This window comes from Mobula birostris, chromosome 26, assembly GCF_030028105.1.
Source record: "Mobula birostris isolate sMobBir1 chromosome 26, sMobBir1.hap1, whole genome shotgun sequence".
Classification (NCBI taxonomy): domain Eukaryota; kingdom Metazoa; phylum Chordata; class Chondrichthyes; order Myliobatiformes; family Myliobatidae; genus Mobula; species Mobula birostris.
The window spans coordinates 37,346,592-37,369,605 of NC_092395.1; the positions used below are offsets into that span (position 1 = coordinate 37,346,592).

At 38.3% G+C, this 23,014-nt stretch overlaps 1 protein-coding gene across 2 annotated transcripts in view; it reads right to left on the reverse strand.

Annotated features, from left to right (window-relative positions):
- Positions 1-3,276: 3,276 nt before the first annotated feature.
- The window catches only part of hdgfl2 (HDGF like 2), an 86,630-nt gene continuing 66,892 nt past the window's right edge, over positions 3,277-23,014 (reverse strand). For both annotated transcript variants that reach the window (XM_072244148.1, XM_072244147.1), the window contains exons 11-16: positions 22,924-22,994; positions 20,265-20,335; positions 18,705-18,806; positions 8,275-8,476; positions 7,548-7,674; positions 3,277-4,106 (exon numbers count right to left, since the gene is read on the reverse strand). In XM_072244148.1, the coding sequence (XP_072100249.1) occupies positions 4,010-4,106; positions 7,548-7,674; positions 8,275-8,476; positions 18,705-18,806; positions 20,265-20,335; positions 22,924-22,994 (670 nt within the window). In that variant the 3' untranslated portion in view covers positions 3,277-4,009. The remainder of the gene's footprint in view (positions 4,107-7,547; positions 7,675-8,274; positions 8,477-18,704; positions 18,807-20,264; positions 20,336-22,923; positions 22,995-23,014) is intronic.

The following is a 23,014-nucleotide window of genomic DNA, read 5'->3' on the forward strand; positions in this document are numbered from 1 at the left end:
GGTTTTACAGTTAGTGTGCAGTGCTCTGTTTCCTCCAAACATAGCACTGTCCATTCCTGTAAAAGTGGTTCAACTTTTGTCTCATCTGTCCACAGAACATTGTCCCAGAAGCATCGTGGATGATCTAGGTGGTCTTTTGCAAACTTAAGACATGCAGTAATGTTTATTTTTGAAGAACAGTGGCTTCCACCATGCTATCCTTCCAAGGGCACCATTCTTGTTCAGTGTTTTTCTTACGGAGGACACAGGAACAGAGACTTCAGCAAGTTCTAGAGAGTTACCATTGGGTTCTTTTTCACTTCCTTCAGCATTCTACATTGTGCTCTTGTAATCTTTGCAGGATCCACACTCCTAGGGAGGGCAGCAACAGTACTGAATTTCCTCCCTTTGTATGCAGTTTCTCTTACTGTGAACTGAGGAACACTCAGGTCTTTAGCAGTGCTTCTGTCGCCTTTTCCAGCTTCGTGCATCTTTACAATTCTTCTTCTAAGCTCTTTTGAAAGTCGTTTTGATTGAGGCATGGGGCAAATAAACAAACATTTCTTAAAAGAGCAGGCTGTCAGTAACCCTGACTTTGTGCATCTATTTTAATACATAGGACAGGGCACCTCAACAACCCACACCTCCAATCTCAGCTCATTGATTGGAACACCTGACTCCAAATAGCTTTTGTAGGAGGCATTACCGCAGAGGTTCCCATACTTTTTGAACCCAGACTGTGATTGTTTAAATGGTGTACTCAGCATTGACGAGAAGTACAATTGTTTGCGTGTTTGTCTATTATTGCGACTTAGATGAAGATCAGACCACATTTTATGAGCAATTAATGTAGAAAATCAGATAATTGCAAAGGGTTCACAAACTTTTTCTTGCAACTGTATATGCTTATTAATCATGGTATTTACTGTGACGTTGTTACTGAATCCGCTAAATGTAGAATGTGTTTAGCTCCTCTATTTATAGTCCCATTAGAAGTTATGGCAAACTTGCTCCTAACTTGCTAATATCATAAATCTATAAGAATTAGTATGATTTTAATAAGAATGGAGGAAATGTTCCACTATGTGAATATGAACAATCACATAGATCAGTATCCCTCATTAAATGACTAGGACGGTACTCTCCTATGCTTAGAGGTATTAAAGTAACATTCTGGGTATAGTCTAACCCCTGTTTGTCTTTCTAATCTACCAACTATATCAGTTATTTTTAAATAAATACCCTTGTCACAACTAGTAATGCATTGTGGCAGGGAATTAAACAGCTGAAAGATCCAAGAGCATGATGGCCATGATTGTGCAAAAGGCAAGGCTGAAGATCTGCAAATATCTTCAGCCAGAAGTACCACGTGGACAATCTAACTCACCTGTGCCTTGGAGTCCTACTCCCACAACATTATATGGATAACTCAGATGGTTATAGAAAAAAGGGATTCAATAGTTGGGATGAAGAACAGGCAGCAGATTGGTGTTTATGTAGTGTTGAATGATTACATGAGCTTTATGCCACCAAAGAGCTCAAGCAGCCTAGGGGCAGAGGTGCAGGAACAAGAAATTATTGTAGAACTAAAAATGCCAGTTTCTACAATTCCTAAATTATGGATTCTAGCAGTCCTTTGAGAATGATCAATTCTCAGCTTCAGCTATAGATAGTGAACTAACTACCTTCGAATAATTACGTTAAATAAGTACCTGAAAACCAACAAGGCACTCCTATTACAGCCAAATACCACAGACTGTTCTCTAATCCATGCTCAGCTACAATGGAAATTTAAAATTTTATTCAATGTTGAAACTAAGGTAGCAGATAAAATGATGAAAAGAAAACATTCTGGCATCAACTATTGCAATATTTTCAAAGGAACAAAATGCTTGAACAAAAACAGGCTCGTAGTTGATGATCAGGTCAGTGTATCTGTGGGAAAGAGCATCAGGCATCAGAAGCATAAGTCTTAAATGAAGAAAGTGTGAATGAGAGGAAGAATTTCATTTTTGAAGATCCTAAATGAAAAACAATAGAGCTTGAATGATGTAGGTAAAAGTGTGTAATGAGTTGCAGTTTTATGCAGTGGGGAAGTGTGTACCTGTATGGTAGTGTACCTGAAGTTCACGAAAGATGCAGCTTAGTAACAATATTCTCAGCAGCAAATTTCTATTACAATGATATTTATTGAAATTGGGCCTTTAAGCTTTTTGACTTTGGCTTACTAAATTTGCTTATCCTTTCCTTGCAGATCTTGGCATCACACATGTCACTTCAATACAAATACTATCTTGTTTTTACTTTTGCCAGAAGGGAGACCATCCACAAACTAATACCACAATACAGTAGAAATATTATACAAATAAACTTGACCAGAGTGTACTAAGCTACAACTACTTACACAATGCTTGTCTTACATTAGTACTTGAATTGTTCTGGTTCCGATGTTCCAGTCTGCAGGGAAAGAATGGAGGTTATTGAACAGCAATTACTCAGTATCTGAAGTTGGATCTTCTTCGTCAAATATTTAAAAAATAAACATGAGGAAGTCCACAGATGCTAGAAATCCAAAGCAACACACACAAAATACTAGAAGAATTCTGCATGTTAGGCAGCGCCCAGGGAAATGAATAAACAATCAACATTCTGTGTCCACATCCTTCTTCAGGACTGCTTTTGTCAACGGAATCCATGACCAGAATTGTTAAATAGTATTCAGTTTAAGTATCCATATTTTGATGGTGGGCTGATTAGTTTCCCATTTCAATAAATTTGACTAGAAAAGAAAACACCACACAATTTTTTTATATAAAAGTTTGCATTTTAAAACTTTTTGAATTAACCTGCTAAAGGCCATTTATCCTTGGTGGTCTTTTACAATAGGATTTATTTTCCTTTAAATTAATAAACAAAAGCCAAAGATCATGTCTTACAGTGCAGACCACCACAGTTAAGACGAAAAAATGTTTAGGTTAATGAAGAAACAGAAGACATTAGGTGAACCCAGAACTCAACCTACTGGCTTTCCAAGCTACAGGAGAAACGGAAGACAAAGAAATAAGTTGTTCCACAGTTTTGAGGTCTTATGAAATTATAAGAGTTGGCAAGACTTCACTTTATTAAGAATAAAAGGAAGAACAAATAGAACGGCATTTTTGGGGTTTGGAAGGCATGAGAGGAACAAATTCAAGGGGTTAATACCCATGTATGGGTCTCCCCTGCAATGTCACTCTCTTCTACCCTACTCTCCATACAAAGCAGCTTTAAAAAAACTTCACTACATCAGTGTCAACATCACGTACAAACTCCCACAAGGTCAAACTTTAATAATTGGTTACAAAGCTGTATTTTACAATGACATAAAACTGAAAGGTCTACATAGGTTTTTTTTTCCTTTAAGTTATATATGGACTGAGAAATTAGTCATTTTGGGGGAAATGTGTAATGGTCCATTGTAGCTGGAAGAGGTTTTGAAAAAAAAATGACCAACTCTGTGAGCCAAGCCATCATGAAGAACATACTTCAACTGACAAAATGTTCAAAAAAATAATTTCAAGTGAAGTCAGAGAACAAATACGTTCAAGTCTATAGAATTAAGTAAAGCGTGCATCATGATTTCCTCAGGTGTTTTCCAGATTGGCTGCCAGAACTTCAGCAGGAACCCTGCTTACACATTTATCCAGGATTTCTGCTGATCAGAAGAGCATCCAAGGAATTTCCCATCAATACCTTTCATCCATTAAAAGCAGCCATTTTTGTACTTGCATCACATTCACTTCCTCCTTCTTAAGGTTATGAAAAAAAGAGATCTTAATTGTGCTGACAAATATCTTTGTTCTCTTTTCAACAAAATGAAGAAAAACAGAGCTCTGCGCAACAAGTAACCTCTTTCAGCTTCTTTGTATGGGCAGACAACAAAACCAAACAGTCTTTACTAGATTCTAGGACAATTCAAGTGACAAATGTTCTTATTTGAAAGTAACCCAGATCTTGAAACGTGTCCCACAGTTGATTTGGATCCAAAGGTTCAACTCTTGATGGCTGACTCCATCTCCATTGTGACTGGTTCTGTGCCACTGGTGTGTTTACCATCTGACTGAAGCACTTCTAATAAATCTGGAGCACTAAAGGAGGAAATAATAAACAGTCATTTCTACTTTTCCCATAACTTTTTTAACACAACCCCATTTGTTCACAAATCCAGCTTCAACAATGACAAGAACATATGTACCGCACTTTGAAATAAATGAGAAGTGAACAGCGAAGCCTTATCCGGTCAACAAGCACTGATGGTTTGCTGGTTTAAACAAACTATAACCATTCAGGAATGTGGAAACAAGATCATTTAAGCCCCTGAAAACTGTTCTATCCTTCAGTAAAAGCAAGATTGACATGATCCAACTCCAGCCAACTTCTCCCTCTTTTACCTTGTTTAACAAAAGTTGATTAGTTTCATGTTTAAAAATAAGTTAGCATCAATTACTATTATTAAAGTTCTACATTCATACCAAATTTTTCACAACTGCTTCCTTACATCACATCTGATAAAGGGTCAGTAACTTAGAATGTCATTCCATTTCACAGATACTGTTGGAGCTGCTAACTACTTTCAGCCCTTTGTTTTGACTGAAAATTTTGAAAAGTTTGGTTCTAATTACCAAGTTTGATACTGCAGACGTTTAATCATTTAACAGGACACTGTCATCAAACACCTCTGGCCTTAGTACAGTTGTTCCCCACTTTTCCAACGTTCGCTTTACGAAACTTCACTGTTACGAAAGACCTACATTAGTATCCTGTTTTTGCTTTCAGAAGGTGTTTTCACTGTTACGAAAAAAATTCAGCGTGCAAAAAAATCAGTGCGCGATAAAAGGCAAAGCGCGCCCCAAGCAGCCGCTCTCCCCTGGATTGGGAACTGCTTTGCTTTAACACGTGCCTGTGAGCAACCGTTTGCAAGATGAGTTCTATGGTATCGGAAAAGCCTGAAAGAGCTCGTAAGGGTGTTACACTTACAGTAAAACTAGACATAATTAGGCATTTTGATCGTGGTGAACAAAGTAAGGACAACGTGAGTTTGGCTTGTGGAAGCTGACGAACATGATGTTGAAGAGGTTTTGGCATCCCATCACCAAGAACTGACAGATGAAGAGCTGATGCAATTGGAAAAAAGGATAACAATCAAAACTGAATGAGTAATGATAAAGTACAACTTTAATTTTGAAAGGGTACGTCGGTTTAAGAGATATTTGCAGGATGGTTTGAGTCCTTATTAAAGAACTGTGTGATAGAAAAATACGCGAGGCTCAGCAGTCAAGCAAGCCTTCCACATCAGCCACAGCAGACGATGAACCTCCACCTTCGACATCGAGGCGGGCAGAGATAGAAGATGAGCTGCCTGCTCTAATGGAAAGAGACGACGAGATGACACACCAACGTTCCACCACCCCAACCCCCAGGCCACGGACAGATACCCAATCGCGGAGAATGCAACGGTAGCCGGGACGCACACAGCACATCTTTAAGAAAAAAGCCGAAATAAACATGCTAATTAATTAGGTGCCACCGACACGTAATTGTCGGCCCAGATCAGAGACGACGCAATCGGAAATTGGCACTGATCTGGGCCGACAATTATGTGCCGGGCGGCACCTAATTAATTAGCTTGTTTATTTCGGCTTTTTTCTTAAAGATGTGCTGTGTACCTCCCAGCTACCGCTGGACCCCTGCATGCTTCATTACAATGTATCGTTCAGCGGCCCGGAGGGTGGGGACCACAGCACCATCTGAACCTGCGACGACTCAGTCTAATACACCATCAGTGTGCTCGGCAAGCTATCTTCCCGATTCCCATAAGCGATACGACACTGTACATACATTATTTCTACTTTATATAGGCTGTGTATTTTTACGTGTTATTTGGTATGATTTGGCAGCTTCATAGCTTAAAGATTACTGGACAGAGTGTTCTTGCCAACAGTGCTTGCGTGAGATTTTCTGTCAACGGCGTTTGCGTGAGATTTTCGCTACGGAGAACAGTTCAGTAATGATTGTGGAAAAGTATTTCTACTTTATATAGGTTGTGTATTTATCATATCATTCCTGCTTTTACTATATGTTACTCTTATTTTAGGTTTTGTGTGTTATTTGGCATGATTTGGTAGGTTATTTTTGGGTCTGCGAACGCTCACAAAATTTTCCCATATAAATAAATGGTAATTGCTTCTTCGCTTTACGACATTTCGGCTTACGAACTGTTTTATAGGAACGCTCTAGCTTTGGATGGCGGGGGAAACCTGTATTATGAACCAGATGGGGATTTGGAGGATTGGTGCACATTGGGCTCCACCCCACAAATCTAAAATATCAACTTGGTAGTGAGTGAGAGTCTTGAGGATTTGAATACAAAATCTAGGGTTACATTTCTAAAAGCATGCTGAAGAGATGATAATTTCTAAATGAAATAATACACCAAGAATCTGCTCTCCTATTGGTTACTCCCAGAAAAGCAATGAAAAACAATCATTTAACTAGTAATCACCTCCTGGGCTTTGCCCAAAACTGCAGCTACATTTATCTGAACTGCTACTTGGACAATAACTTAAGAAGTGAAAAACGGAAATAGAAAATGCTAGAAGCACTCAACAGATCTGTGGAGAGAAAAACAGTTAAAAGTTCAGATCACTGAGCCTTCTTCAAATATTATTTCAGATTTTCAGCAACTGCAAAGTTTTTGATCTTCAAAAATAACTTCCATCTGCCAAGTTGTTTGGATACATATCCTGGATTTCTGTTGGAAATAAAACTACATTAATGTGTGTATTTACTACATTTTAACATCCTGATAATTGACATAACTCCTGTAATGGAATGAAGACAACTGACCATGGCCAATAGTTCCCACATAAATAAGCCTTAAACTAACACAGGCCCATAGAAGAGATTCTGCAGATGCTGGAATTCTTGAGCAACGCACATAAAATGCTGGAGGAACTCAGCAAGTCAGGTAGCATTTTTGGAGGGGAATAAACAGTCAACATATCAAGCCCATACAAGATGGAACATGTCAAGTGACAGATGCCAAAGCATCACAAACAGGAGGAAATCTGCAGATGCTGGAAATCCAAGCAACACATAAAAAAATGCTGGAAGAACTCAGCAGGCCATGCAGCATTTTGCGTGTGATGCCAAAGCATCTATCTTTTTACTCCATCATAAAACTCCAGATCAAATCTTTATGCCGTAGTTCGGTAAATCTGGATTTCACAACAAAACGTCAGCCATTAGGGGAATCCTCTCTCATAAAGCAACAGGTGGTGTTTTTTTTTTAAACTACCAAATTTGGGTTGATCATTGCTGTACTGACGGAATACTGCAATTCTGTGAGCTTCAAAATAGCCATATTCCCTCAGTACAACAATAATCAATCCAAATTATTTTCTCAAGTCTATAATAAGGCTTGTTTGAATCTACAAACATATACCTCAAAATACAGCAACTGAACAAAATCCACATGTGACACCATGTCAAAGGTACAGATCAAATCCTTTTGTTTATGTCACCATTACCTATTTTTTTTGCCAATCAACATGTCCTCAGTATCATTCCCTTCTTCTGTCTGTGGTCGATCTTGTTCTTGATTTTCCGGAACAGTCTCATTCTTCACAGACACCGTCTCTCCATTTACTGCAAAATCTGTTGAAAGTTTGTTGGAGAAATGGATCAAATGCAGATTTTTTTAAAATAAAAAATAATCTAACTCAGAAATTAACCAGAAAAATTACATAAATATTTTCCTTTCATTTTAATTTTCTTCTAGTATATTTGACCACAAACAGAAGTGATGTCAAGCTGAATCCTACTGCACAATTACATTCATTTTCAAGCACAACTGCTCATACAATGATAAATTTCTCCCTCCTTATTCTCAAATCTTACGTATAAATTACACTGACACAATTGCCACAGACCTGCTAACTCTCAAACATGGGGATCATTCCTGCAAGTGACCTCCTATCAAGGAATATAATTTTACAATAAATATAGAAAGATGAACTTATCAAAGACAGAGTGAAAACTCATCAATTAAGATCGTAATCAGAAAGAACGTAGTTATACTGATATGTTTCAGGAATGGGACAAAGGAGGCTGATACTAATATTAGAGCTCTGAAGGCATTACACAGGTACAAAAGAAATAGCCTCCAACTCACGGAAGGGAGACTGGGAAGAATATCAGATATTATAGCACCGAGCTACAACCTATATTACAGGATCCTACCTAACAGAATCTTACCCGAGTCTTGCTTCTTTGCTGTGTTATTTTCAGCTTCTTTCTCCTCTTCTTTGGTTTTATCTTTCTGCTGCTCTAGTTCAGAGGGATTCTTTTTCAATGTATTGTTGCTAGAATCATCTCCTCCCATAAACATGGACTTTAAATGACTGTAGATCTCCCCAGCTTTTGTCATGACTTCCTGGCTGGCTTTATAGCGACGTATCTGGAAAACAATGCCAATAATATGTCAACATGAGGAGCAAGACCAGGTCCTACCAAATAAAGCACAATTTTGCATTCTATTTAGCATGGTCTCAAAACAGGCTTTGCAAGCCCAAAAATACTAATGAGGAATGGTGCAGCTTGCAGATGTCTCAACTCTTTGGGGAGATATCTCAGCGTCAGTGCCTGACACTTCCAAGAGCCAAGGTAATTAAGGAAGGAAAATTAAAGAAATATAGTTAACAAATACAAAAAACACATTTTCCTTAATTCACCAAGTCATAAAATATAATGCCTTAAATTAATTAGAAACTTGCCCCAAGGCCAACTCTAATAAGTTTAAATTTAATTGTTACGCAACTATACACATGTATACAGCTAAACAAAACAGCACTCCTCTGGGGCTAATGTTGGAAACACAGTACATACAGTCACACACAGCACATAGAATCACGATAGCGCATACAGTCACAAAATAATATTAACGCAAGTCCCAAGTGGCATGGCCTGAAGATCGATGGTGGGTGGGATGTTGTCCTGGATCAAATACAAAATGTTACTTTTAAAGTAAACCCTCCCCCTTTTTTAATTTCCCATTTTGGCTCCCCTCTTTCCACTTCTCTTCTCCTCACATGCCCGTCACCTCACTCTAATGCCCCTCCTCCTTCCCTTTCTCCAATGGTCCATGCTCTTCTATCACCCTTTACCTCTTCCACCATCACCTTCCAGTTTCTCATTTCATACCCTCCTGCCTTGTGCTCCTTTCCCTCCCCCGCCTTCTTATTTTGGCTTCCTCCTTCCTTTCAGTCTCGATGAAGGGTCTTGGCCCAAAACATCAACTGTTCATTCTCCTCCATAGATGCTGCTTGACCTGCTGAGCTCATCCAGCATTTTGTGTTTGTTCCTTTGGACTTCCAGCATTTGCAGAATCTCTGTGTAAATGTTACTTGCTTTATTCATTTCCAACTCCCAAGGGAAGATACAAGTTACTTTCAAAATATATAAAAATTTAAAAATTATCTAATTTAGAAGTTAATTTATTCTGTAGTTTTTCCATGGTTTCTATTGCAGGTCAGTGGGACTAGGCAGAAAATGGTTCAGCACAGCCAAGAAGCACCAAAAGGCCTGTTTCTGTGCTGTAGTTTTTCTACGGTTTCTACTCAAGGAAAGTATGTATGACCTCAAGTATCTTATTGGACCTTGCTAACCTTTACACCCACAACTATAACATAATTTTGTAACCAACACTGCTTGAATCAACACTGAAGCCGTTATGTTATCTACAATTTTGGTTATTTCAGTGGTTACCTTGTTGGATTATCACCCTCCACAATTAAATAGCTCAAAACTGAATATTAGGGCAAGGCAGAATGGACCAGAGACATATTCTGACTCCAGTCCTCAAAAAGCATCACATTTAAATTCCTTTCCCGTATGTTTAAATCTCTAGCTTTATACTATCCTATATCTTCAATCCCTTCCATCGTGGCATTCTTTACAGATACTTAATTCAATTGGGAATCACCTCACTGTTGGAAGCATATTCAATTACCTGTCTCCTAAATCTCTCTGGATCTTTGTTACTTTTAAAACTGGAGCTTACCAATATTTCAATCACACAAGTTTTCCTTTCTGGCTTGTCACTGGTTTCTTTATACGGGATTTTCTTATGCTAATGCCAAAATACATTTCCAAGTTCTTTACTTAATTTTATTTCTATTGAAATGAAAGAAAATATGTTACCGTTAATTCAGGTGCATAAGCCGAGAATTTGGCCCTAAAATTAGGGGGTCGGCTTATACAGAGGGTTCCAACTTTGGAAAAACGAACACACAGAAGACAAGGCCTATTTATTGGCTGTTGTCAAATTCGTTCCACTGTCGATGCATGAATTCTTTGAGTGGTTTGCTTAAACTCACATCTAGTGGCTGGAGCACAGACGTCAAACCACCGGGGATGACTGCAATATCCGTATTTTCATCTTTCTTTTTTTTTAATTTTATTTTTATTTGGATAAGGAATTCACAAATACCATGTACTTTTTTCACACATATAACCTTTTCCATTTTTTTATATGTATAAAACTACAATTATTTATACATTCTTAAGTACACATTGAGATGATATAAAAGGAAAATAAACATTTAAATAGATAATTATGTACTGTGGCAAATCTAACCTATTAGGCTAAGTAATGGAATTAGTTGTTAAGAAAAATGGTAATAATAGTTTCCATATAACCCTTCTGGACCATTTCCACTGGTCCAAAATGTTGTATATAAGCCTATGTATCAACCATTGTAGGTGTTTATATCCTAATTTGTTCATGCTTGTTCCTGCCCGCAGACATAATTATCCAATCCCTATGTACTTATTTACTTAATTTTTTCATTTTTTTTTATCCCTTTCCCAAATCTTTCCCTTTACTTGTGTTAATTCTCTATTTTCCAAAAGAAAACAAAAAAACACAAACATTCAGACTAGGGGTGCTTACGTTAGCAATATTACTGTGTTGATGAGAAGAGCAGTATAAATCATTAGGAGAGTCATCTAAAGTCTGCTCGCATTGGGGTTATATATTCAATCCATTTATTCCAGATTTGATAAAATTTTTCTTTTTGCGTTCTCAGGGAGTAAGTCAACTTTTCCATTTTAAATATTTCCAAGATAATTTCGTACCAATCTTCTAATGTAGATGGTATTGGATTTAGCCATTTTCTAGTGATTGATTTCTTACTTGCCGCTAAGAGGGCCTGCAGCAACTTTATATCTTCCTTCTGTTCAAGAAACAATACATGCCCCAAATAGAGCGTCTCAAAGTTCAGAGGTATCTGGGACCTAAGTACCTTAACTAATGTTCTATGAATACCTTCCCAATATAGACTTAATTTAGGGCAATCCCAGAAAATATGAAAATGATTTGCCTCCTTGGAGCCGCACCTTCTCCAACACATCACATTTGTATCTTTATATTTTTCCTGATATGGGGTCTTGAAGTATCTTATAATGTTTTTCCAACAATGTTCTCTCCAAGTCAAAGAATTAGTCGAGGACCATTGAAAGCTGCAGATTTTCTCCCAAGCCTCCTCTGAAAGTACCAACCCCGCTTCTTTCTCCCACTTCTCTTTAATATACAGTGTATTTACATTTTTAGCATGGGAGAGTGCATTATATAATCGAGAAACTGATTTACTAGGTATTGAACTGCAAGCCGAATTCAGAATCTTGAAAAATTCTAATTCTACTGTTGATAGGTCTGTATATCTACAACTCTGGTTAACATAGTTTCATACTTGAAGGTACCTAAAAAAGTCATTATGTTCTAGGCCATGTTTGTCCTGCAGGATTTGGAAACCTTGTAATACTCTTTTATCCATAAATGAGAGGTAGGTTGTAAGACCTTTCTTTATCCATAGCTCAAATCTTTTATCTCCTCTGTTGGGAAGGAATTCGGTATCATATGCACACCATCTAAAGAGTTTTAACATGTTATTAATTCCACATGAATTAACCACCTTCTGCCATACTTTTAATGTAAGATTTATCCAAGCGTTTTTAAATTTTTCCAACTGGGCCATCAATTCTTTGTCAGCTATTGAGGCCTGAAGAGGAAAACTGTCAACTAATCCAAATTCTATTTCCTTCCATCTAGCCTTATATTCCTTATTACACCAATATAACAGGGGGGTTATCTGTGAGGCATAAAAATAATTTCTCAGGCAAGGAAGAACCATACCTCCTCCTTCCTTCCCAACTGTAAGGTGTTATATCGAATTCTAGGTTTCTTTCCTTGCCAAATGAAGCGGGAAATCCATTTGTCCCATTCCCTGAATTGATTATCATCCACCTCCACCGGTAAAGTACGGAAAAGATACAATAACCGAGGAAGAATATTCATTTTTATAGTATTTATCCTTGAATTTAAACTTAAAAAGGGGATAAGATTCCATCTATGCATATCTGCTTTTATCTCTGAGATTAATGGCCCATAATTTACCTGTGACAGTGTTGAAAGATCCTTCGGCAGGGTTATTCCTAAATATTTTAATGATTTAGCTTCCCACTTAAGATCATATGTATCCTGCAACTTTTTGGATGGTGTATAATTTAGGGACATAACCTGTGTTTTCTTTACATTTATTTTATAACCTGATATTTTCCCAAAGTCATCCAACAGTGTAAACAATTCTATAAATGATTTTTCTGGTTCACTCAGATAGACCAAAACATCATCTGCGAATAACGCCACTTTCTGTTCAATCCCTGCCACCTTGATACCTTTTACGATTTCGCTCTGTCTTATTAGTTGGGCAAGCGGTTCAATATATAGCGCAAAAAGGAGAGGAGAAATTGGGCATCCCTGTCTAGTGCCTCTCTCTAAGATGAAGGAGTCAGAGAGGTCCCCATTTATCTTAATTCGGGCTGTAGGGCTGTCATATAGAGTCTGAATTACTTTAATAAACTTTTCTTGAAAGCCGAATCTTCCTAACACTCCTGATAGGGATGCCCAACTAACCGAATCAAAAGCTTTCTCAGCGTCCAATCCTACTACCATTGTCTCTGTCTTGTTCTTATTAACCTGTTCTAATATGTGCAGAGTTCTCCTTATATTGTCCTGTGTTTGTCTTTGTTGAATAAATCCAGTCTGGTCTAAGTGGATTAGGCCAGGTAAAAGCTTTTCCAATCTGCGCGCTAATATAGATGTAAATAGTTTGTAATCTAAATTAAGAACACTAATTGGCCGATAATTGCCACATTCTAGTTTATCTTTACCCTCTTTAGGAATAGCTGAAATAATCGCTTCTCTCCAGGAAGGTGGAGTTTCTCCTCTCTGCAAGATCCAATTAAAGGTGTTAAGTAGTAATGGGGCTAACTGTGTCTTCAGGGACTTGTACCACTCTGATGTAAACCCATCAGAACCCGGGGACTTTCCAGCCTTTAACCTAGAGGTGGCCACGTTCAGTTCTTTGACAGTTACTGGTTCTAATAAACTTTCATTTTGTAAATCTGTAAGTTTAGGTAGATCTAAAAAATTCAATACACTGTCTATATAGGGCTCATTGGGGGCCCAGGGTTGGGAGTACAGCTCTCGATAATATGTTTCAAAACTCTCTTGAATTTTCCCTATTGTACTCTCCACAAGCTTTGTCTTTGGATTCTTTATTTTATGAATTGTATTGTCTGCTTGTTGTTTTCGTAATTTATATGCTAATAATCTAGCTGATTTACCTCCTACTTCATAATTCTTTTGTCTCAGGTAAAGAAAATTTCTTTGAGTTTCCAACGTATAAATATCGTCAATTTCACTTTGCAATTTCCTAATTTCCTGTTTTCGATTTGAATTACTTTTGTTGCTATCTACAACTTGAAGTTGTTTTAATTTTCCTTGAAGGTCTGCTAATTTTTGTGCATTGATTTTTTTCATGTGAGTGGTAATGGAAATAATTTTCCCTCTCAGTACAGCTTTCAATGTATCCCATAAGATCACTGGTGATGTTTCTCCCGTGTCATTAAGGTCTAGATATTCTTTGATTTCTCCCCTTAATCTCTCCATTACTTTCGGGTTATTGAGTATATGTGAGTTTAGCCTCCATAGTGTTTTCCTCATTTTCCTTTCCAGGATTAGAGACATAGAGACTGGGCTATGATCCGACAGATCAATTGTTGCAATATTACAGTTTTTTATCCTGAGTCTATCTGCATTAAAGATAAAGAAATAGCCTATCCTTGAATAGGCTGAATGAGGGAAAGAGTAATATGTATAATCTTTACTAGTAGGGTGTAATTCCCTCCAGACATCTATAATTCCCAACTCCTCCATCAATGAATTCACTTTCCGAGTCAGAGGTTTATTCTGAGTAACTATTCTTGAAGAATCTAATATAGGATTTAATCTAATATTAAAATCCCCTCCACAAATTACTACCCCTTGAGAACTGACCATTAGGTCAAAAGTGTGTCTATAAAATGACCATTCACAACCTGGAGGAGCATAAACATTCAGCAATGTTATTTCTGTACCTTCTATTCTTCCTGTGATTTTTACAAACCGTCCTTCTTTGTCTCTAGTCTCTGAAATATGTTCATAATTAAGAGTACTTGATATTAAAGTAGCTACCCCTCTTTTGTGACTCAATTTATATGATGAATAAAATACATGCTTAAAGCCCATTCTTTTTAATTTTCCATGTTCAGATTGGCTCATGTGTGTTTCCTGGAGGAAAGCTATTTGTGCCCTCTCTTTTTTCAATTTAGACATAATCTTATTTCTTTTAATTGGATTCAAAACCCCATTAACATTATAGGAAATTATTTTTACCAATTCAGTTTGCATTTTTCTCTAGTAGAAAAAAAAACTCTCCTTTTCTAACCAAACAGTAAGCAATCCCTTCTCAACAGTAAACCAAGACATATAACCACACCCTAGACATTTTTGAACATGCAACATTTGAAAATTTTTCCCGACTTCCCACAGTGAGGCCTGAGCACCGACCCGCCTCAGTTCAGAGGGATAACCTCTATCTTCACCGTGTGTTAGAGGGCCCTCAGCAGTTTGAATAATCATAGAGAATTTTCTCCTATTTATGTCTCGACCATATTGCTATCATTCAAGTTATTCCGTCTAGTTTATTTTCAGTTACCAGTTTTCATTTTACCTTTAAGTCTGATTTACTCTTTTCAGTCATTTCTCTTAATTAATCTGTGTTCTCTGTACATTCGTGTCTGAATATTTGCAGCTTTTCCTTGTAGTTTGACACTCTGGTTCGTGTGGAGCGTCCTCGCCCCACTAACTGCCACGACTTCTGCCGAATCCTCTCCAGTAGCGACTCCGGTTGGGTGATAACTTTAATAGGTAGCCCCCGGTCCGCCAGGTCCGACGTTGCCTCCTCCACCGTAGCGTAAGTTTTTGTCCCTTCGTCGTAAAAGACTCTCAGCTGAGCTGGATACAGGGTCTGGAATCTGATGTTGTTTTCCTTCAGGACTCTCCGTGTTTCCGTATATTCCTTCCGTCTGGCAAGAATCCCCGGTGCGTAGTCGTGGTCTAAACTGATTTTACAGTTGTTCCACATGAAACCTTTCTTTTGCCATGCCCTTTTAAGCACCTCTTCCTTCGTTCTGTAACTGAGAAATCTGACCAGAATCGATCTGGGCTGGGCGCCTGCTGGAGGCTGTGGTGCCAACGCGCGGTGAGCGCTTTCTATCTGTAGGTCTTTTGCGGCCGGTATATCAAGGTTCTCTCTAAGTAGCTTCTCCACGAAGGGAATCATCAATCCGGGTTTACCTTCAGTTTCTTTGGGAACTCCGTAAATCCTCACATTTTCCCTTCTTGAGCGGCCTTCTTGATCTATTAGTTTCCACTGGAGCTGGTCTTGCAGCTTCAGCATTTCTGCTATCACCTCCTCTGCGTTTTGTAGCTTCTCTTCAATTCCAACAATCCTTGCTTCGGCTTCATCTATCCACGAGTTAGTTTTTACTATTTCTCCTTTAATATCTTCCAGCTGTTTGCTGTTACCTTGTCGGAACTCCCGAATCTCTCCGAGAATCAAGGACAGAGTCACCAATTCCCCCTCATTATCTCCGCCCTGGCTTGCCGTGGGGGAGCTAGGCCCGTCGCCTTGCTACGTCTCTTTATGTTTATCAGCCTTCGGAGCGGACTTTTTAATCTTGTTCTTAGACATCATCCTTGCCCCTTTTATTAATATAGTTATGCAATATTAAGTATTTGTCTAAATTCGATTATGGGGCAGTTTACCTTCTTTTTTGTCGAGAGACCTTTTCCTTACGCCGCCATTCCCTTGATCCGTATTTTCATCTTTCAATGCTGCTTTTGTCTCACCTGACAAGTAGCGACTTTTCCTTCCCGAAATCTTCGGGACGTTGACGCCACACCTCTTTAACCCACTTCAAGCAACCGGCTTCGTCCATCCAGCAGCATTTTTGGACGTAAACAACAACACCCCGCTGGAATTTTCAGAGCAACCTTTGTTTTTCATCTCAACACAAGATCACGTCTATTCATAAATCGGGTGCACCAACTTCGCGCAGCTTTGAAATTTTCGCTGACCTTATGGTGTTTTTCGTCCCATTTCAATGTTTGAACTCGAATCATTTCTCTGGTAACAATGCATCCAGACGATCGCTGGTGATTCGCCCACTCAAACTTTTTCTTCCAGTTCTGGCCACTGGCATATTTTCCCGCGGTTTGCACATTTCATTTTGGCATTTTCCCTCAGCATATCCTCTGCCTTACTCCACTCTCTCACTTGTTTCTCGTTTACAATAAACTTCTTAGCAGCTGCAAAATTATTCGTTCCTTTAGCAAAGTCAACAACCTTCAGCTTGAAGCCAGCATCAGAACGCATTCGTTTTAATCTTTTGTACATGGTGGTCGCAAACTCAATACTGAGTACACGCACTGATCCCACCACCCCGTGTTATGTTTTAACGAGATTACAATGGGCGCTAAATGGTTTCACGGGGGTTACATTTCAGAAGGTTCTTTAACATTGAAGACCTAATCCAAAATTTCCCTCCCTGATGTATTTATTAAAAATTCGCTTATAACGCTCTACAATGTGTAGGCCTGTTTTCTTAGCAGGTACTGGTTCACAAAATTTCCAGGTTCCGGATCCGGCAAAGCTGAGTACTGGCATGTGAGTTCTTGCAATCTTTTCTGGTTAAATCAAAAACCTCTACAAAAGGGGTCGGCTTCTACAAAGGTAACATGAAAAAGTCACTTTTTTAACCTTGGAAATGGGGGTCAGCTTATACTCCGGAATATATGGTAAGTTGTTACATTTATAATTGACTAGATTGTTGAATATTTCATTGCTGCAGTAGATCTGTATAATTCTCAGGAAAGTAGTTCATAGAAAAAATCTTTGTTACATTTGAACAATAATACTATAGCACCCTTTGTTGTAAGACAGAAATAGAGTAAAACCATGATTTCTCATCACAATTCTCTTGTTTTGTGAGGCATCACATCTGAAGTGTAGCCATTACACTTCTTAGACAACTCTATTGGCCAGGCGTCTGGGAAATCACCCTCCACTTTTTCCCCATAATGGCAAGTGTTTTTCTATACCTACTTAATCCACCTCAAAAAATAAACTATTTTCAACTGACGGGTAGCACCTTGTTCCCTCCCCCCAAAAAAGGAAGCAAGTTTTCAACATCACAGAATGTCAACAAAGATTAGTACTTAAACACAAGAATTAAGTGTGAACTCACAATTCAAAGCCAGGTTCCCACCTTAATCCAAGTATTAGAACATATTACCTAATTCAAAATCTGCACAAAGAGATTTATATTTAGCTGGGATGCAAAATATATCGGAATACTAACATCCACAACTTCATTTCTAACTTCTGAATTATACCACCAACAATGCAGTACAAATTCTGTCTTCTGTGCACCTGCAGCTAGAATATAATTCATGGGTTTTTATAAATCCACTGTGCATTAACTGCACAGTGCTAGTGGGAGGAATTCATCAATACATCAAATCTCTTCACATTGCTGCTTTGCTCAGCAGATACATAGATTAGTGCATACAGATAGCATAGTTTTGGTTTCTGGATGATAATTGGGCTTGAGGTTTGGGAGAAGACTTGAATTATGATACCATAATACTGTTGTTAATTACTCAGTCAAATGTGGACTTGTACCCATAAAAGAATCCATTGACGTGATGCCCTATGCTCACAAAGACACAAGAGAGAACTTGAGATGGGCTAGGATAGTTCGATTAGTTGAACTAATTAAAAATAGCTCTTCTGTTTGCTCTCCTGAGCATTTTACAAAAAACATACTTAGAAATTAATCTTTTAAGAATGGGGAGTTGGGACACACTTATAACAGTGAAATAAGATACAAATGCCATTAAAAATCCAGAGCAAGAAAAATAGAGACAAAAAGAAGATGACAAGAGATAACAAGAACAAATAATGCTTAGTCACTTTAAAGTCAGACTAACAAAACTGTCCATCCTCCTCAAGGTACTTACTTTTGCTGGAATTAGGTCTGCAGATGGTGACTACTGCTTGGTTTACCAATAAACTAGCAGTAGTGGATGGTCAGCTCTTTATGTGGAAACAATTAAAATACCTCAGGATGAACACCAAATACATCTACTTCACCAAAACCTAATATACCACAAGAATGGATAGAGCTGATTAAAATCAGATGTTATATAAAAAACAATTAAAAAAGCACAATAAACATACCTTTTTTAGTGTTGCAACCAAATCACTATGCTTCTGCAAGAGCTGTGTTGTGACTTGCAATGTTCGTAGTTCTTCAAGTGCCTCCACGCACTTCTTTACGTCCTTCAACAGACCAAGAATTAAAGTGTTAACACGTAACCTCTTAGTTCCTTTCAGTAAACCCTCACTCCACATTGCTTTTTGTTCTGTTTTGGGCCACATGCCAGCCATTACAAACCACTCTGCGCTGCCAGCTTCAACATTTGTACTTGCTTCTAATTTGGCTCCTGTCATGTAACTGTACAGAGCAATACCAAACTGAAGTAACATCACTGGTTCCCAAGAAAGTCTGCAATGAATGGCTTGTGACTATTATGCAAGAAGAAGAGAACACTGGTGCCACCTTGTGACAATTTATAAACTAAGCATTTTATTCCACATTTCACTGATACAGCAATGTTACTTCTTGGCATAATTAGTTTGGTGATACTACAGATCTTTTATGTGCATCAGAATATAATTTTTTGTGTGGGAGTTAGATTTTTCTGAAATCAAAAATAACTTAACTCTTTGACACCTGCTGGTCCCATCCCTTCTGCATCTTCATTGCTTGTCCTACTCTTGCTGGCTGTACCCTTATTAAGCAAGGGAAATATTATATATATTTCCCCTTGATAGGTTGAAGGATCTAATAGGCTTAATCATGCTGCCTGTAAGGAGTTCACATGTGCTCCCCATGATCGCGTGGGTTTCCCCAAACAGTCCAAAGACGTACTGGTCGGTAGGTTAGCTGGTGATTGGAAATTGTCCCATGATTAGACTAGGATCAAATCAGGGAACTGCATGGCGGCAAAGCTAGAAGGGCCGATTCCGCGCTATATCTCAATTTTAAAAAATATGGTGTGTATATTAGAAATAGCCTTCCTGATAGCTACTTGATTGTCAAATTCATTATAAAATGATTTCTAATTAACTTTCACAGAAACTGCATGTTACGAACTTGAATCCACCTATCAGAATTCAACAATGAGTATTTATTGGAATTCCTTCATAAAACTGCAAATGAAGAAAGTTAATGACACATTAATTATGTAATCTCAAATTCACTCACTCACTGTGTGTAGTCAGCAAGCTTGATCGACTGGATATTCCACAGCCTGGCCACAATGTAATCATCAAATTAGTATTTTAATACTGGTTACCCAAAGTTCTCTAATTAAATTATTAAAATACACTGGAAGTCCTTTGGGAATAAGGTTCCTACCATTTTGTGCACATTCTTGGGATCATTTATGTCTGACCCCAACTCTAAAAGATCTTAAAAGTAGGAATTATTTTGTTAACCAGAAATGATATAAGCAAATGGATGAGTATAATGTGAATTCTCCAAGCTGGGAAAAGTTGCAGAACATTAACATGTAACTGCAAGAATGAATTACTTTCTAGAAGTTAATTTTAATTTTGCAGTGCAGGTTGATTGTCACCTTTGGATATTTTCAGCAATTTTAGAAATTATTTTTAAATATTCCACATATGTAGCAAAAAACTTGCTTTCCAATGTAAATTCTTATTCATACTTACAGGACTGTCAACCTTTAGAGCATGCTTAATGTCAGTATGTATTTTCTGAAGCTTCTGTTCTGCGGTCATTTCTATCAAATGAAACAAAATTTCAGCAGAAATTTATTGTCTCTATTGCAGTAAGCCTTAACAAATTGCAAGATGGAGCAGCATAAGTACTGAAAGTCAGCTGAAAGTTCAGCTCCCTTTTCATCATCTGTTTAACTGATACAGATGATACAAAAAGAGAAAGATAGATCAGGGATCCTTTTAACTGCAGAATCATGCATTCCCCTAACTCTCTGTCGAGGCTACGATGATTAAATTTTTTTTTAAAAATGCTAGCTACTAAAGAAGTTCAAAAGTATATTTATTATCCAAGTACATATATAATCACCATATAAAATCCTTAGATTCATTTTCTTGCAGGCATACTCAACAAATCTAATACCCTTACTAGAATCAATCAAAGACTGCACCAACTTATAAAGTTATTCAAGAGAGTTGCCAGGAAAGTTGATGAAGGCAGGCCAATGGATGTTGTCTACATAGACTATAGTTAAGCATTTGACAAGGTCCTGCGTGGGAGGTTGATCAAAAAAGATTCAATCGCTCAGCACTCAAGATGAGGTAGATTGGATTAGACATTGGTTTGGTGGGAAAAGCCAGAAAGCTGTCTCTTTGACTAGAAGCCTGTAACTGGCAAAGATCGCTGCTGGGTCCATTGCTGTTTTTCATACAGATCGTTGATATAGATGACAATGTGTTAACTGGATCAGCAAATTTGCGATTGACACCAAGATTAGGAGTGTAGTGAACAACGAGAAAGGCTATCATGGCTTACAGACGGATCTGGACCATTGGGAAAAAATGGGCTAAAAAAATGGCAGATAGAATTTAATGCAGATAATGCAGCAACTGGCACTTTCAGTAGGACCAACCAGGGTAGGTCTTATATAATGAACAGTAGGGCACTAAGGAGTGTGGTAGAACAAAGGGATCTGGGAATACAGGGCGATAATTCATTGGAAGTGGCTTCACAGGTAGATAAGTTTGTAAAGAAAGCTTTTAGCACACTGGCCTTCATAAATCAAAGTACTGAGCAAAGGAGATGTGATGTCATGTTGAAGTTGTACAAGCATTGGTGAGGCCTAATGTGGAGTATTGTGTGCAGTTTTGGTCACCTACCTACAAGAAAGATGTACATAAGGTTGAAAGAGTACAGAGAAGGACGTTGTTGTGTCTGGGAAACCTGAGTTATAAGGAAAGTTTGAATAGGTTAGGATTTATTCCTTGAATGAGAGAAGATTTGATAGAGGTATACAAAATTGTGAGGGGAATAGATAGGGTAACTGCAAGCAGGCTTTTTCCACTGAGGTTGTGTGGGACTACAACTGGAGATCATAGGTTAAGAGTGAAAAGTGAAAAGTTTAAGGGGAACATGAGGGGAAACCTCTTCACTGAAGGGTCTTGAAAGTGTGGAACGCGCTGACAGCACAAGTGGTGCATGCAAGTTCAATTTCAATGCTTAAGAGTGGCTTGGATAGGTACATGGACAATGGGGGTATGGACAGCTATGGTCCTGGTGAACGTCAATGCAGTTTAAATAGTTCAGCATGGATGAGATGGGCTGAAGGGCCCATTTCAAGAACACAAGATGAAGAGCTCTTGAAAGTGAGTCCATAAGTTGTGAAAACATTTCAATGATGGGGTAAGTAATGTTACCCCCTTTGGTTCATGAGCTTGATGGCACAGGGGTAATAACTGTTCATGGAGCTGAGAGTGAGTCCTGGGGCTCTTGAGGCTTCTTCCTAATCGCAGCAGCAAGAAGAGAGAATGACTTGGGTGGTGGGGGTCCTTGATGATGGATGCCACTTTCCCGCGACAACACTCTGTGTAGATGTGCTCAATCGTGGGGAGGGCTTTACTTATGATGGACTTGGCCATATCCACCACTTTTTGTAGTATTTTCTGTTCAAGGGCATTGGTATTTCCATACCAGGCCATAATGAGGTGCAAAATTATAAAAGAGGCAGAGACGTTGCGTACTTTCTTTGTAATTGCATTTATATGCTGGGCCCAGGACAGAAACTCTGAAATGATAACACTAAGGAATTTAAAGTTGCTGACGTTCTCCTCCTCTGATCCTTCAATAAGAACTGGTTTTCTCCTCCTGAAGTCAATAATCAGTTCCTTGGCCTTGTTGACATTAAGAGGTTGATTTGTGGCACCATTCTCAGGCAGATATTCCCACAGCCTTGTGGTGCACCTGTACTGATGTAGATTGTGGAGATGTTGTAGCCAATCTGAAATGAGATCTGCAAATGAGGAAAATGAGGATCCAATAGCACAAGGAGGATTTGAGACCAAGGTCTTGAAGCTTATTGATCGTGTTGAGGGGATGATAGTATTAAATACTGAGCTGTAGTTGATAAAGAGCATCCTGATGTATGCACCTTTGCTGTCCAGATGTTCCATGGTTGAACGAAGAGCAAATGAGATGGCATCTGCCATGGTCCTGTTGTGCTGGTAGACAAATTGGAGTGGATCCAAGTCGCTTCTCAGGCAGAAGGCGACATGTTTTATCATCAACCTCTTAAAACACTTCAACACTGTGGATGCAACTGCTAGTTTAAATTAACCACTTTCAGCAAGAACTTAAAACAATAATGGAAAGTACCTTTTTTCTTTTCTATTTTTTTAACTTGCAGTTTCTCTTCTTTCTTTTTTTCTTTTTCTGCTTTGGCTGCCCTGCACAGAAATTAATAATT